Source organism: Oryza sativa, chromosome 8 (assembly GCF_034140825.1).
Source record: "Oryza sativa Japonica Group chromosome 8, ASM3414082v1".
NCBI lineage: Eukaryota > Viridiplantae > Streptophyta > Magnoliopsida > Poales > Poaceae > Oryza > Oryza sativa.
Window position 1 is genome coordinate 5,167,881 of NC_089042.1, and position 16,958 is coordinate 5,184,838.

The window sequence follows — 16,958 nt, forward strand, 5'->3', positions numbered from 1 at the left end:
ACTAGTTATGGTGCTAATTACAGTGTTAATCGTGGGATGTCGCGCGAGGGTTGGGCCGTGTGCGGAATCCCCTGTTCTTCAAACACAGTTGCACCATGAATATTGGGGTAACATAGTACAATTACAATTATACAATTACGTAGTAGTCCATGACCGTGTGTCTGAAATTCCTGTTACATCAGGACAGAATGCAGGGAGACAGACAATGCTTTGGCGATTTATAGAAATATAATAGGGTTGGCAACGAGGCGGGTCAGGGGTGGGTTGGGCTGGAACGACCCCGCCCCCAACCCCCGACTTCTCCACCCGTCCCCGGCCCCGAGTGGAGTTGCGGGGCTAAATCACCCCCCAGCCCCGGCCCCTGCGGGGCCCCGCGATCAGGGCCCCACAGTGGGTTGCCTCTTCATCAATTCAGCACATAACATATATAGAAAAAAATCATCTGTGAATCGACCGCTCGCATGAATAGATCGAGAAATACCTCCTCAATGCGAGAATCATCTGCTCGCGTGCGCCCCTCCCCTCCGTCGGTCGCCGGTTACCAATCGACGCTCGAGCGCCGCCCTGCGTACCGTCCCGCGCTCCGCCCACCCGTGACTACATGGAGACCAGAGGAAGAGGGAGACTGGGAGAGGGGAAGGCGAAGGTCGGAGGGGACTGGCCGACTGGGAAGACAACGAGATGGAGAGGTAGGGGAGATCGGGAGAGGCGCGTCGGGGAGGGGCGCACAGCGCTAGCATCGGCGCGTCACGCGTGCGCGTCGCAGGCTTGCGGCGGTGGCTGGGGATTAGGTTAGGGTTTTCGTGGGCCTAATGGGCCGTGTGATGTTTTGTGGTGGTTGTGTGACTGTTCGCACAATATTTACAAGTCTAATATACCCCCCTCAGGGGCCCGCGGGTCACCCGCGGGTGAAATACCTCCCCCGCCCCCTCACCCGCCCAATTCCGGGGCCCCGGCCCCGATTCCCCGCGGAGCGTAAACTCCACCCGGCCCCGGCCCCAGCCCCGCAGGGGACCTGACCCCGCGTGAGAAATCGCCACCCTTATAATAATATTCTTGCTTCGAACACAAATGTACAAGAGTTCCAGAGATCAATTTAAACAGCATACTTAAAAACAATCTAGTCTGAACTTGACATGTGCAAACATATCAGCAAGATGAGTCATACATGCGACCAAAATGAACTGTTGTGTTAATACCAGAACGCCATGCCATACAAAAGAGTATGAAAAAAGGGGGAAAAATTCAAGAAGAGAGCATCTCCTTCATTTTCTGGAAATTAAGCTGATGATTTTGCTTCCATCCTTGATCGCCTTACATGTCCTTTCGATTTTGGAAGTTACCAGCCAGGTAGCCGACTGATATTGTCCTGCACAAAAGGAAAGAAGGGAAACAAGAAAGAAAGATATTGTTTCGCAAGTTCAGTGGAGTGATTGCACCGTTCTGAACTAGGGCTGCCTATCACCTAGTAGACATGGGGATTTCAAAATATACTATAATAATGGAAAAGCAGCACACTGCATGTGAGATGGTGGGACCAAACGATTGAACATGCACCATAGTGACTGTCGAGCAAAAATGCTCATGCTCAATCACTATATTACAAAAGGCATTTTACAGTTGTACACTATCATCACATGAACATTCTATGCAAACCCATGGTTGTCAATTGAGGATTAAATACTAAGCATACCAAAATCTGCTCTCTCCAGTAGTTTACATGTCTTGTCTACAGCCCCAGCCACGAAACAAATGAGGCAAGAGTACCTGCAATAAAATTGTGAAGTAGTTAACTCATGCAACATATTGAAAATTTGTCTGTTTGAATGATGCACTCCTAGGGGTTTAAGCAGCAGATGCTGGCAAACTTCAAATTATGTGTAACAACATATACTTAATAGTGTGAATAAGCATAATTGTACTCATAGTTTATGTAAGTCCTCAACCCAGAGTAGCCCAAGAACCAAAAGGACCGATCATTCTATATAGGACGAAGGAATTAACTTCCCATATAACATCCACACTGCTAACAGTTAGCTCCAAATGGTGATCAAAGTTGAGGCCATCACATTCTATTTATATTAAATGCAAAATTACACTGCTCAGTATCCCAATTCCCAGTATGTAATTGTCTGGGGTTTACATATTGCATGAACAATTACAAACACAATATTAGCATATATGACAAATCTTAAACAAAAAGGACCTGGCACACATAAAACATTGGCTGTAAATCAGTTAACAAGAAAAGCACAATGGAGCGCATAATTCCGGTTCTGGACAACAGAAAAATACATTTCCAGTAGGAAAAAGGTACGAGCTGGTTCAACTAGTTTCGGGAATTGATGGACAACTCCCGCTAATTCTACGAGACTGACCGTCTTGGGTGTCCAAGCGTTAAAGACAAATCATTTGTTTGACAAAATGTTATTTTAGTGTGCTAGTAACATACAAGAAGAATATTGTTTCATAATACTACTAGAAGAGTATGCTCAAACCCAATCTTCCTTTGAAAATCATGAATCATACTAAAAAAGAGTATTCAGGTGTTCTAGAATAACTCAGATTTTTCAATTTTACTTTTGCATGCAGGAAACACTTGATAACACTAAATTGTAGAACAATTGACCACTCATTCGACCTGTATGAAAAAAGCTCATTTCATTTAATTTTCATTTTTAAAAACCACAACTGTTTTATTTTTAGCAGTCCATTGCAGAACAATAAATGTTATCTTCACATCATCAGCAAACATGACAGTTCCACAGTAAGTGCAGTCATAATGACAATCATAGTAATCATAACCACACACATAGACTGAATTAGTTAATGGATTTTACTTGGTGGCCAAAACATGCCAAAGGTTCTGTCCACCCTACACACTGAAGGATCAGAAATCTTGTTACTTGTGGTAATTAGCAGATCTACAGAGAAATGATCAAACTATCAAACAAAAACGCATTTCCGTACTAAATGATCCAAAGGATCCCTGAGGTGAATAGATGGCATGTAGATACTACAGAATAGTGCTAAACAATTTAAGTACCACAGAACTGACAAAAAAAAAAGAGAATATACAAAAGTAGAATGAATAATCATATTAACGAGGTAAAATGCTGTCCCCAACCAATGAAGAAAGATGCCCTGTGAGATCACTGTTAAAGAAGTCTATCACATCCAAAATTATAATCTAGTCAGATAATATGATCACAGCAGCAGTTGAACACATGTGAGCATATGGCCATTAACATATACTAGCTATACTTTCATAGTGAGGTTGCAAGTAATGCATGGATACTCACCAGCAGCTAGGCCGGCCTAAGTATTGTTTGGCCCAGATAGACATTTAGCATGGACAATAGGTCCCAACTGCGACCTTTCTAGACCACCAATATTTCCATCTGGTGCATTCATATAAACTGCACCTTTGTACATCCACTCTTCAGTTTCATCACTGTAGAAATCTTCAAATGGCTCTTGACATAAAGCACATGTTGTTTGGTCCTCATCAGCAGGAACAGCCAATTCTTTCTCTTCCTTTGCGTCTGCAACTGGTTCGGCAGGCTCAAAAGAAGGAACACCATCGTTTCCTACTGTTTCTGCTGCTCTTAACCATTCACCCACAGTGACAAAATATTTACGTGAAGTTTGCTTACGATTCTTTGAATTTCTGTTTTTCGTAACATGCCAATCCATGTGAGCACGATGTTCTTCTTGGCATTTAAAACGAAGGCCACAAGTTTTGCATTGCCTCGGAAGATCCTGATACAGAGCATTAATGACAGACTCGTTCCGTACCTTGAGGTCAACATTGAAGTCAACACCCACAGAATCCTAAAAGAACAGATTACAGGTATAATGTAAGTCATAGAATCAACTGCATGCGTATCCATAGAACAATATCAGAGACTGGCAATGAGGTGCACATATGAGTACCTGAGGTTGGCTGGGTGGTTGCAATGAGATTATACCATGCTGCATAAGGTTACTTAACAATCCAGAGACAAGTGGAGGGCCCCCAACTTGCGATGATGATGGACCTATCTGCGATGGAGGAGGTGGTCCTGAAGGTAACGATGGCAAAGGAAATCCAGGCATAGACTGCAAGCCATAGGGTGGTACTGCAGGTGGTACAGGGAAAGAACTTGGCAGGAGTGCAGCTGCGCTACCTCCTTGTCCATGGAATATATTTTGTGGAGGTGCAACAGACATACTGGGGGCAAAGCTTCTAATTGTCTCTTGAAGGTGAGAATGAGGATGGGGATGAAATTGCGGCGGGTGATGAGGTTGACCTTGGTTTCCCAAAACTGTGCCCTGATTTTGTTGACTCAATGACAACAAATCTGGATGCTGATATGATGGTTGAGCTAAATCATCAGCATTCATTGTTCTCCGATCCAAGGCATGATGCTGTGGAACAAAAACAGACGAACTGGACCCTTGGCTAATAAATGGTCTAGAATCTAGACCATCTGATGCGCCTCTAGGATGTTTGGTATCAGGTGGAATTGGTTGTATAGTTAGTGACTGTGTATTAAGAGGCCATTCCATTGGAGCATGAGCAGGTGAGGACCTTTGCTTCTCCAACAATGGAATATCTACATTCAGCGCATCATATGTACCACCAGTGGCCAACCTCTTGACTGGCACTTCACTATCAGTAGGCAGTGGCATTCTATTCAGAATTGATGCAGGCTGGGGCGCTTGTACCCGCAACGGCTGACCAATAGTCTGCTGCCAAGGTGGAACTGGCATGGTAGTTCTCCCAGGATCAAGAGTATGTTCAGAACTCTGGTAATCTAAAAAGGCACCATTCTGAACACCAAAATTGCCTGGATATCTCCTGTTATTAGTTCTGTCAACGGGCTGCAAAAAAGGCAACGCTAATTAAAAGGTAATTAAAGTAAATTCAGATCAGTACAGCATTCCGCTCTTATAAGTTGAACTGTGCATGAATTTTGTTCATTGCAAGGACAAAATGTTAACTTGTAGAGGCAGTTAAGTATCATGGTAATAAAATGGTAAAGGAATATCTAGTGTATATTCAAAATTAAAACTTCTGAAGAATGAAGGAGATATCATGTGCCAGCCAGCATGGCATATGACCACAAAATATACAGTAGCAAACATTATCAAAATCTCTTGGTGAAAAATGGCATAAATTACTTTGCACCAAAGTTCTGAAAGGCTGAAATGCAAAGATATACATTACAGAAACAAAAATGTGTTAAATGCCTCCAATTAGTAGTATATGTAAGTAAACAGAGTAGCTTTGGGCAAGCATGTAATGCTAAGGAAGATAATCACCATAAACAGTGAAGCCAAGGAAGACCCAACATGAAATGCCGTATTGTAATCTTTTAAGCTTTAATTAACTAAGTATATGCACAAAATCTATTGGAAGCCTTTTCTTATAAAAAACAGTTAATAGACTTGAAGAATAAAAAAACACCTCCTGAAAGCAAGAGATGGCATATTGATTGAAATTATTTCACTAAATATTATTAGTGCTAAGATACACAAAGTTCATTTCAACATGAGTAACAATAATCATAACTAATAGAGTTCAGACAAGCATACCCCGTTAGTAGGAATTCTATCTTCGAGATTTAGTGGTGGCCCATCAATTGCTGGTCGAGGAGCCTGGCCTGGCCAACTGTGCCTCACAATATCAGATTCCAGTAGTCCACTGTTTGGCCCAAGAAATCCAGCTCTCAGGGTTCCAAGGGGAGGTAAAGAGGGCACGCTGGTTCTGTTTCGATCAGTTAAAGTAGGACTCATATCTTCCCAAGTATACTCTTCTTCCTCCGAAGTTAGCCATTTTTGTGCACTAGGTCTGCCTGCCATGCCATTTGAATCTAGACGTTGCATCTTGGGAAGCCTTTCATCGACATCTTTTCCTTGAGAATTTCCATAAGCATCAATAAGTTCCCTTGCACTTTGCTTTCTATATTCTTCATCAAGTATGCTCATCGAAGGCCGTTGTGCACCATCCTCAAAAGCCCACTTCCGTTCAAACCAACCATTTCGATCAGGCAATCTTCTGGGGTCAGGTCCTAGAACAGAATGCGATAGTGGTGGCCTCTCCAGAGCTCTCTTGGGGGATGCATTTCTAGGGAGCACATCAAGAGGTGGTGATCTTGACATGGTTCTTCTTGAATTGGCTAATGGTCCTTCTGTATTGAGTATGGAAGGATGTTTGCTTAAAAGATGTGGCGAACTTGGCCTTATCAACCCAGTATGTGAACAAAATGCCTCTTGTTGATCAAGATCGTCAGCATACAGCATAGTAGACTTCTGTCCATATGATTTCAAGACAGATTATAAACAAAACTTACATGTTACATTTTAGATAAACAAAACAACAAAGTAGCAACAGCATATCAAAACTTGAATTGAAATAAAAATTACTGAGCAGGGAAAACTTCATAGGAAAAAATCCCATTTAATAATCTACACTCCTTATAAAAGGGAGTAGACAGGTGGTGGTTCTGCCACCACCCCCAATACAACTCCCAATTTTTTTTACAGAAAAGATGACATGTGGCACTAGAGGGCCCACAAGTCAACTACTCCCACCAACTCTCATATTTTTTGTGGGAAGGAAAACAGATTAATGTGGGACTAAAAAAGGTCTACATGTGATTGAAAATATATATACAAAAATTAAGAGACGTTAATGAAATGTTCATGGTAATTTTCTTTAATTAAAATTCTGTTGCAACGCACAGGCAATATGCTAGTGTCCAGAAATCAACCATAAACTTCATAACTGCACACAATTCAACCCTGAACATTCAAAACCACACATTTTTCATTCTTCGCACAAATTTGAAGTGGTTTTGACAATTTGACTTTTGATAGACATGGAGTAAGATTACATGGCAAAGTGGAAAGGCTGAAAAAAAATCGAATTTCAAAAATTTTAAAATAAAAATCTTAGAAATACTTAAAAATTGCCACTGCTCTATACGGTATTTTGCAACAACAAAAAGTTCATAGGAGTTGAATAAACTATAATCCCCACAGAAAATAGTTTTAAATCTAGATAAAACCATTTTTGTGCATCAAATAAACTTGATTTTGCTATGCTCATAAAGTCATAATTTATTTATGTTTCAATACACCAATATGCAACTGAGAATCTTTACAGATTATTTTTTGTGAAGTGGTTTAAAAATTATAAAAATTCAAATGCAATTTCATCCTTGGGTTACGTATTTGAATTTTACAAAATAGTAATTGAAGTATAAAAACATTTGTACATTAGACCATCTAGAACCTATTTGTTCAGAGTGGAATATAGTTTAATTATCTCCTAAAATATGGTTTTGTTCATATTTAAGCACTATTTTCTGCATGGAAAACTGCAAATTGTACTATATTTTGCTCATATAGAAATATATCTATGTTATAAATACTCCATAGAAGTTATAATTTTGAAGAATTTTGAAGTCATTTACAAATTTTTAAAATTAGAAAATATTTAAAGTCTTATGCCACATCGCCATGTCACCCAAAACTAGGCTAAATTTGGGTAATGTTAAGACTTGAGAAGGGCAGAGTTCTGAAAGTGAAGTTTGGGGTTGTAAAAAGCATTTTCTCTTATTTAATATTGAGATGGATGGATTTTGTTACACCTGGAGACAACGAAGGTGCTTTACATTGTCCCAAACAATGCAAATGTCATCACAAGAGTTATAGGAACTCACTGAAGACTACAAACAGAGCCAGGGTTTACAAATGTGTTAAATCACATGGTTGTTGCTATCTCAAATAACCACTCCCAAAACAGAACAAAAGGGAGGTTCTCCTTTGTCAAGCTACAAAGAGAGCACCTTCAAAGCCCCTATTGATGAGTCAGTAATCAGTACATATATGAGAAAGAAAACAACAGAACTGCTTCTATGTTGTAAAAAAGCACAAATGCATTAAGGATCTGATTTGCAACTAGTAGATACTGTCTTCAGTGTTAGGATTTATGCAGTTTAATTTTCTGGTGATCACAGGAGAACCAGAATGAGTTGCGCAAAAAACAGAACTCATTACTGTGTACTTATAAAAAGATAGGACTCAACAGTAGCATCTATCTGTATAGTATTGGCTTATACTCCCTCCGCCCCAAAAAAAGCTAACTTAGGTGGGGATTTGACACCATCTAGGACAATGAATCTGGACATGAGGAGGTGGTGTCAAATCCCCACCTAGGTTGGTTTTTTCTAGGACGGAGGGAGTAGGTCTCAAACCTGGCTGGTAATTCAGAGTGAAAGAATGACAAGAAGCAAAAAAAAGGAAGATGAAAGACCCAGTACCTGGAGCTTTGAATTAGTTGCAGGCCATCCTCGCGAACTTTTAGATGTTAAACCATTTATTTGATCCTCTTCCACATCATTCATTTGCCGATTTCCACGAGTTATTGGTTGATGCACCTAAAAAATATATGCACAAACTCCAATGTATAAAATTGATCTGAAACAGAAAGGCATCACATATATCTCAAGCTAGGCAATGAAATAAATAGACACCATGCTTAAATCACACAACAAATAGTCAAAACAACTAGCTGTAGCAAATAATCAAGTTGGTATTAACAAGAAGTAAAAAACACATACCGAAGTTGACTGCTTAAATTGTTGTTGTGCTTCTAAATATTTTGGATTTACATGAATGGCATGAGACAGTCTAGGAGATATCGACTCTGACTGTCGGATATCAGTCGCTGTGGCAGAGCGCTTATTCTCTAAGGGGGAAAACTGAAGCTCATCCTCAATTCCGCGTAGCACAGAGGAAGGGAACACTTGTGACCAGGTACCAAAGAGGTGTCGCATTGCAGCATGCTGATTGCGGTGAACTTTCCTATAGGCATCACAAAATACCTTCTGCAACCTAGCGGCAAAATGCCCTACATATTCTCGTCCTATGTTCTTCACAATACTGTCTAGCAGATACAAAGATGGTAATTTCTGGTCGGCAGACACCTGTAACAAAATTGAATAAGAAATCATGTAAAGGAACAGTTCGTTCATAGATAATTAATAGAAAGCATGCATATGATTAAAATTAAATCAAGCAGTCTCTTATGAAATGATGAACAGAATCTGTAAAGAAAGCTACATGGTGTTCTGTTAGTTTAGTTTATTAACTCATTTCTCTTAGGATTGGTTACCATATTGTTGCCATTTAAAATTGCAGTTTTAATGTTCTCTTCAGAAAAGAAATCAAAACTAAATAACTAATAGACTATTAACAGACAATACAAAGCAAAACAATACTGCCCAAGAGTCCAACAATAACTCTAAATCGTTTTACTGATATTCCATTTCAAGCAGCAATTATGTTGTGCCAAAAAAACAGCTAAAAGAAAATTTTAGAAAAATTCCCAGCCATGTAAATTCCGAGCAACCAATCACCATTATTTTCCCTTTTTTTGGTTCAGTTTTAGAGACAAAAAATTTCTTCCAGAACCAAAGATCCTAGCAACTTCATTTGGAACAAGATAGCCTATGCATGGAGGCTGTGAATGCCATTACCACCTATACGCTTGATTATCTGAAACTCAATTCTAGTTATAGATACATCACTTAGATATCACAGACTGGTGCTAGGTGCCAATCGCATACACTCCGTTTCCATCACTTCACTTTAAAACTTGTTGAATCTCACTCTGATTACTGAACCCTAGCAACCAAATTTGCAACAATCGGAGCCACTACAAACAGGGATTGATCCGATTGTTCACTATATGTGCATCAAGTCAACAAAAATCACACATCAAATGCAACGATTACAAAACCCTAGGAACAAAATGTCATCTACAAAGCGCACCAAACCCGAACTTTTACACTGGCTCCAAAATTCAAAAACATGTATATATCTAAAATTTTCAGCAGAAGCACATCACCAAACCCTAGCATTCACAACAATCAGCAAGCAAGCATATCCACTGGACGAGTAGTCTACGCAAGCCCACACATCCCCAAAACCTAGGCTATGTACATACAAGCGAAGAGCCCCCCGGATGAGGGGGGAGAGAGAGAAAACAGCAACCTCCGCGATGCGGGCGCAGATGGCGTCGGCGATCCCCCTCGCGGCGAGGGCCGCGTGCTGCCCGGCGATGATGGTGAGCTCGGTGATGATGGGCTTGCAGTTGAACGTGAGCTCCGAGAGCACCTCCACGTACACCCGCACCACCGCCGCCGCCGCCACCTCCCCGCCTCCCCCCTCCTCCTCCTCCTGCTCCTCCCGCAGCCTCGCCCTGAACCTCTCCACCACGTGCCCCACCCCGCCCGCCCCCGCAACCGCCGCCGCCGCCGCCATGTGGGACGGAGGAGATCCCGCCTTCCCGCCTACTCCCGCCGCTCCCGCCGCCGATGGGGGACTCGCCGCGCCGGGCTAGGGTTTGGGGGCGCCGCGACGAGGCGGAGGCGGAGGCATATGCGTCGCGGAGGCGAAAGGGGGAAGAGAGGTTTCGATTCGGAGTTAGGCGAATTTGGGGGATTTTTCTTCTTTTTTTTTTCTTTTTTGAGGGAGATTTGGGATTCGCTGGGATTTAATTCCGGCGGTGACTGATGGGCTCTCGGCCGTCCGATCCTGATCCGACGTGCCAGATCAAACTGGGGGAATAGAGTGAGACTGCTCTGCTGGACTCATCGGCTTCATGTCTTGTTCGTTTGTTGTCCTCCTCTGAGAGAAAAATGGTAGTGTTCCTCTTGTGTGGATTTATGGCCTTGTGGAGTTGTGGTAGATAAGATGTCAAATGCATGATGGCATTATGTTTTCTGTAGATCTTAGACTTCACGACGAAGTTGCTTGAGATTCTTTTATTTTTGTGATGGTTTGCTTGTTCAGTACACGCATTATACCCATTCATATTATTTGGATGGTAAAGGCCGATATTTGAAAAGATTGTCATTGATGTGTTTGATATGCCTCGTCCTTGTTATCGATGGGATGAGGTTATGGTGAATGTTGATGCATTTTTGTTGAGGTTTTTTTTTTGATGGTTTGCTTGGTTAGTACATGCATTACACCCCCATTCATGTTATATGGATGGTAAAGAATAAGATTTGAAAAGATTGCCGATGATGTGTTTGATATGCCTTGGCCTTGTTCTCAGTGAGATGAGGTTGTGATCAATCTTATTGCTTTATTTCGCGAACCCTGGTCAATCTTGTTGCATTTGATGCATGTTTATGATATGCATTCACATCCACGATTGAGCATGAAGTATGCATTACTTGTCAAAATCTCTTTACTTGTGGATCTTTAAGAAGACATCACCTTTTATTGCTGGAAGATTCAGTCACCTTCAAAAAGATTGAGTTGTAAATGCATTAGATAGGCATACGGCCTTTTTCCCATTGTTTTAAAAAGAACTTTATACTAGGGTTTAATCTATTAGTAGGCACTGATATGACCGGAATTTCAGAAATTACAATAATTTTTGGGCCAAATAATTTAAAATTTAAAACAAAAGTTGGTCAAGTTTGATTTTTTTTTTATAATTCACAAAGAATCAAAAATTTCAAAAAAAAAATCTAGGTGAAATAGTTTGTTTGTTTATGTGTCCAATAGACCCGAAATTTTCAGTTTCAATGCTCTAGTGATTTTGGCAAGTAGGAAGGATACATGAATTTAAGAGAATTTGCACAATATTTTGGCCTTATTATTTTTTCCTTCAATATTACGATATGAGTTTCGGTATGAATTCCTAACATTACAAGATATAAGAACTAATCATGCAGACAACCACAGCCATGTTGGGCTGTCAGCCTGCCAGGCCTAACCTTCAAGCTCATATATAGTTCATAGCTAGCCCAATTACAGTCAATCCTAGAACATGTCTCATTGTGCAAAGATGGACTGCAATGTATATATGTATGTATGGGCCCACTACACAATCCAGTTAGTCAGCTGAAGCCTGAAGAAAAAACAATTTATAAGACACACATGACTGCCCATTTGCATATTCTAAGTAGAAATCACCATCTTTGTTCAGCCCAAAAGATGGTTACAATTATAAAAATAACAAAGTGCTAGCTGGTGTATTATAACCATCTTTCTTGAGATATTCTCTCCACATGATACTTTATGATAGTTTTATTGATGATTAAGACACCAAGGTCAATATCTACGTATATGTTTGGTGGATGCCATGTGAATGTTGTTGTCATAATACCTAGAGAGGTAGGGAATAGAGATAGATGGAGAGAGAGAGAGAGAGAACATAAAGACATCACATTGTCATATATAGTTATTAATTTGGCATTTGTACTTTTTTTAGGTGAACTTCATTAGAGTGCAGACCCACATTGAACACCAAATTCAGCTCACATGAATCTGCATAAAAATTGTTCAATTGGAATTTAATTCCATAAGTCTGGTGGCCATCTTGAATTGAAATTAGTGCTTTCATCACAATTCCAAAGGATCAAATTAGCACAATCCTGTCAAGGTGATGCTCTGTTTTACCCTTATTCTGTTTTAAACCAATGATGCTTGAAGTTTCCCCATGATTAATACTAATATTGGAGAGGAGAACTCCAAAGTTAAAATTAAAAATGTACAGGGACCAGATTTTGAATCTAATTCAATCCAACTGCTCAAATCTGAATATTCCAAGAACAAAAAAGGAACACTAGGCAAGTAAAAAACAAATAGCCCAACTGTTGTCCATGTTCTTCTCAAGGACCTAGGTACGTGTGTGCTTCGGCATCTTCGATGTGCACGATTTTATACTATTATCAGACACATCGAAGAGTTCATCTCGACTCCATCCACAAATACTCCCTACTTTTGATTGACGCTTTAAACAATGACACGCTCTACAATATATATCTTTGACCTTATTTTTCTATTATAACATATACAATAAATAAATACATGTTTACTTTTATAATAGTGTTTTAAAAGACAAATATATATATATATATGTTTTTTTAGTTTTTTTAAACTAAATATTTTAATATTTAAAGTTATTAATGGTTAAAGTTATAAAAGTTTAATCTCAACCTTGTCCAAAACGTTAATATAGAACCAGAGGGAGTATCAATTTTCACAAGTCACAACCTCTCACCATCTACTCGTCGTCTTTCTCCTAATCATCCAAGTGAGACGATCTGATCCCTACAGCACAATGAGATTAACACTTACTGTACACACTAAACCAGCATTAAAAGGTGCAGAAATTATCAAATTAATTCGTCATCGAAAACGACGTCAGAGTTCGCAGGCGGCGTCAAATTTCATGCCACTCGGGGAAGGCGTGTGGATCGACGAAAAAGAAGAGTGATCAGTGCACAAGAAAGGGCTACGATGAAAGCTACATCGACGAAGGAAGAAAAAAAGAGAGGAAAAAGGAATATCAGAAGCTGATGTAGTACTAATTTTTTCTAAGTCGCTAACTAACCTGTCCATGAACAGATTAGCCAGCTAGCTTTCAGAAGCTTCAACGGCTGCTATTGGATATTTTCCCTTTTGTCTTTTTTTTATTTGGCAGGTGTTGATTGATTATGCACAAAGTATGCTTTTAGTACTTAATTGTTGATTTTGAACAGATAAAGAGGTCTAGGTCAGTACTAGTAGTTTTGAGTTATGAGTTACCCTGAAATCTGAATCCCTGAAGAGTTACCAGATGTAAGGAAGAACGACCGGCTTACAGTTGATCAGTCAGGCCCTTGTATATTTTAGCATGCAAACTTTCCTGAACTTTTGAAGGTTATGGACTATAGACTCACTATATCTATATCTATATCTATATCTATACCTAATAAAAAAATACATAAGGTTTCCGCATATTTTTTCGTCCGTCATCCTGATCTCGTTACTAAAATCTATTTTAATCCGCTTAATAGTCCGATCGGACATTTTCCAATCTACTAAAAAAATCGCGGCTGATATAGAATATGTGTTCTTTCATATAACCTCCAAGTAAAAGTAGCAGCTTGCCGACATGGTTAGGAAAGGAAATCTGTGATGGTTAAAAAATCAAAAAAGTTTTGCCTCTCCTAAGCCACTATTATTATTTGCACGCTCTGTGAGCCTCTCCTAGGCCAAATTACCCTATCAAAAACTTTTGCACTTATTATTACTCAGAATAAGGCCCTCTTTGTTTAGACTTATAAGTCAACTTATAAGTCGAAAAGTCTAAGCCAAAACAAACAAGCAGCTTTTTCATTTGGCTTTTTTGAAGCCATAAGCCACTCTAACACTATTAAGCCAAAAGCTAGGTTGGAGAAGCTTTTTTGGCTTATATGAGATAGATGTATGACTCCACCACTAAACTTAGGACATTAAATCCACTGGCTTATAAATCATATAAGCCAATAAGCTGACTTAAAAGTCTAGACCAATAAGCCTAAGCCTAAACAAAAAGGGCCTAAGTCTACTTTACGTCCCACATCTCAAATCCTATTTTCGCTCAATTTTTCTCTCCACCACTAGCACGGACCATGCACATCCGATGGTTAAAAAATCAAAAAAGTTTTGCCTCTCCTAGCCAGATTACCCACTCAGAATAAGTCTACTTTGCGTCCCACATCTCAAATCCTATTTACACGCAATCTTTTTCTCTCCGCCACTAGCACGGACCATGCATATCCCATGGTTAAAAAATCAAAAAAGTTTTGCCTCTCCTAGGCCAGATTACCCTATCAAAAACTTTTGCACTTATTATTACTCAGAATAAGTCTACTTTGCATCCCACGTCTCAAATCCTATTTGTGCGTATTTTTTTCTCTCCGCCACTCGCACGGATCATACACGTCCGATGGTTAAAAAATCAAAAAAGTTCTGCACCTCTTTCTTCAACATATATTTATTTTCTCTCTCCGCCACTAGCACAGACCATGCACATCCGATGGTTAAAAAATCAAAAAAGTTTTGCACATCTTTCTTCAACAGATATTAAGTGCCACTAGCACGGACCATGCACATCCGATGGTTGAAAAATCAAAAATTTTGCACCTCTTTCTTCAACTGATTTTTAGTGAATTTGAAATCTTATAATGAACCAGTTTTTAATTCTAAAATTAAACATAATTAATGAACCAGTTTTTAATTTGAAAATTAAACATAATTATTTTTTTTCTTTTCGTCATCTGCAAAACACGACATATTGGAGTCCGCACCATCTATCGTCCATGCATGAGCCGTGAAACGATCTGTCTCCACGCGAGTCCGTGTTTGATTTTAGAAATTATATCAGACGCTTGCCATGCAAGAGTTGAGAGCGTGTGTTATGACAATATGAATATATAAATATGCAATAGTTATTTCTTATCAGTCCTGGTTATCATTAACAATACATTAAACAATTTATCTATCTTGGAACATTATTACATATATGTTAACTGTGTATTTATAGCATTTAACTTTCATTATACCCGTAGCGAAGCACGGGCATTTTGCTAGTAGACTGAGATGCACATAGTTGCTTGACCATTTAATTACCTGTTCTATCATTGTACAACCTAATTATTGACGTGGACTGTTTTTGGTTTAATACAATAAATTTTAAAAATATAATTCGCAAATAGTTTAGAATATGTGGTCTAATCCATACAGAAAGAAAGTTTGTTGAGAAATCATATTTTAAGAATACGTGGCAGAAATCTGGACAAAAAAATTGAAAAAAAAAGGGTCTCAAAGCAAATGGCTCCTACTCTGAAAAAGGATTACTGTTCACCTCAACCCATTGAAAAAAGAACACAATCCCATATTTCAGTTCTTCTGCGAGGTTGATTGGTATGTACTTAGGGAGTGTTTGAGGAGAAGGAGATTGAGGAGATTGGGAAGATACGCAAAACAAGGTGAGCCATTAGCTCATGATTAATTGAGTATTAACTATTTTAAATTTAAAAAATGGATTAATATGATTTTTTAAAGCAACTTTCCTATAGAAATTTTTTGCAAAAAACGCACCGTTTAGTAGTTTGAAAAACGTGCACGCGGAAAACGAGAGCCAATCTCCCCTATCACCCCTAAACGAACGATGCCTTAGAACTTAAGGAGTGCTACTCAATTATTACAGAGGTTAATTAATTCCTTTCTGCAAAAATTATGAGACAAAGGCCCTGTTTAGATTCCAACTTTTTTATTTAAACTTTCAACTTTTTCGTCACATCAAACTTTTCTACACACACAAACTTTCAACTTTTCTGTCACATCGTTCCAATTTATTCAAACTTCTAATTTTAACGTGGAACTAAACACAGCCAAAGACCTTGTTTAGATCAAAAAATTGTGGCAAAAAATATTACATCAAATATTTGGGCACATGCATGAGGCATATGTGAGGAAAATAACCAATTACACAGTTTGCATGTAAATTGCAAGACGAATCTTTTAAGCCTAATTACGCCATGATTGACAAATATGATGCTACAGTAAACATTTGTTAATGACATATTAATTAGGCTTAATAAATTCGTCTCGCAGTTTACCAGTAGAATATGTAATTTGTTTTGTCATTAGTCTATGTTTAATACTTTAAATGTGTGTCCGTATACTTTAAAAATTTTACACCCAAGTAACTAATCACACCCGAAGAGACCGAATTGGCATAGCCTACTTAACAACATTTAGCTGCTATGTGATGTCATCATCAAAGGGCTGTTTGACCCCTTGGATTAGCAGAGAGCCGCTTGAGTTCAAAGGACTCTCCAAGAGGTCAAAATTTTCCTGAAACCCCAAAGTGACCAAATTGTGATGCCAGGTCTTTGGGGGCTCATTGGCCCCCCAGGAAAATTGGGGACAATCTGGGAATATGCTCCTCTCCTCTCCTACCAGCTACCAACTCTTTCTTTGGTCAGTGGTCATCTCCATTTTTTCATGCTTCCCTTATCAAAGATGTGAATATTGGGAAAATGTGGGGTTGTTGTGGAAAAGTGACATATGGTCTGACCTGAATGGATTATTATTTAATTAGTACAATTTTTTAAATCTATAGTACGGATGTG

General features: G+C 39.3%; 1 protein-coding gene across 3 annotated transcripts; it reads right to left on the minus strand.

Annotated features, from left to right (window-relative positions):
• Window positions 1–1,087: 1,087 nt before the first annotated feature.
• LOC4344833 (polyadenylation and cleavage factor homolog 4) lies at window positions 1,088–10,491 on the minus strand. Of its 3 annotated transcripts, XR_003243817.2 has the most exons (8): window positions 10,048–10,491; window positions 8,613–8,978; window positions 8,313–8,429; window positions 5,581–6,297; window positions 3,937–4,866; window positions 3,303–3,834; window positions 1,694–1,767; window positions 1,088–1,369 (listed from the first exon to the last, which is right to left on the minus strand). XR_003243817.2 is itself a non-coding variant. In XM_015794535.3 (7 exons), the coding sequence occupies exons 1-6, from the start codon at window positions 10,315–10,317 to the stop codon at window positions 3,319–3,321; spliced, it is 2,913 nt and encodes a 970-aa protein (XP_015650021.1). In that variant the 5' UTR covers window positions 10,318–10,491; the 3' UTR covers window positions 1,088–1,767; window positions 3,303–3,318. The 3 variants fall into 3 exon arrangements, 2 of the variants coding, with proteins under 2 accessions (XP_015650021.1, NP_001409397.1); XM_015794535.3 differs by having other exon boundaries at window positions 1,088–1,767; window positions 5,581–6,294; NM_001422468.1 differs by having other exon boundaries at window positions 1,090–1,767; window positions 10,048–10,462.
• Between the last annotated feature and the right edge of the window lie 6,467 nt (window positions 10,492–16,958).

Excerpts from the sequence above, each read along its gene's own strand:
- LOC4344833 (NM_001422468.1), bottom strand. The coding sequence starts at position 10,317 with ATGGCGGCGGCGGCGGCGGTTGCGGGGGCGGGCGGGGTGGGGCACGTG. Across the intron at positions 8,430-8,612 it reads AATTTAAGCAGTCAACTTCG|GTGCATCAACCAATAACTCG; the intron begins GTATGTGTTTTT and ends TATATTTTTTAG. Across the intron at positions 4,867-5,580 it reads ATAGAATTCCTACTAACGGG|CCCGTTGACAGAACTAATAA; the intron begins GTATGCTTGTCT and ends CCTTTTTTGCAG.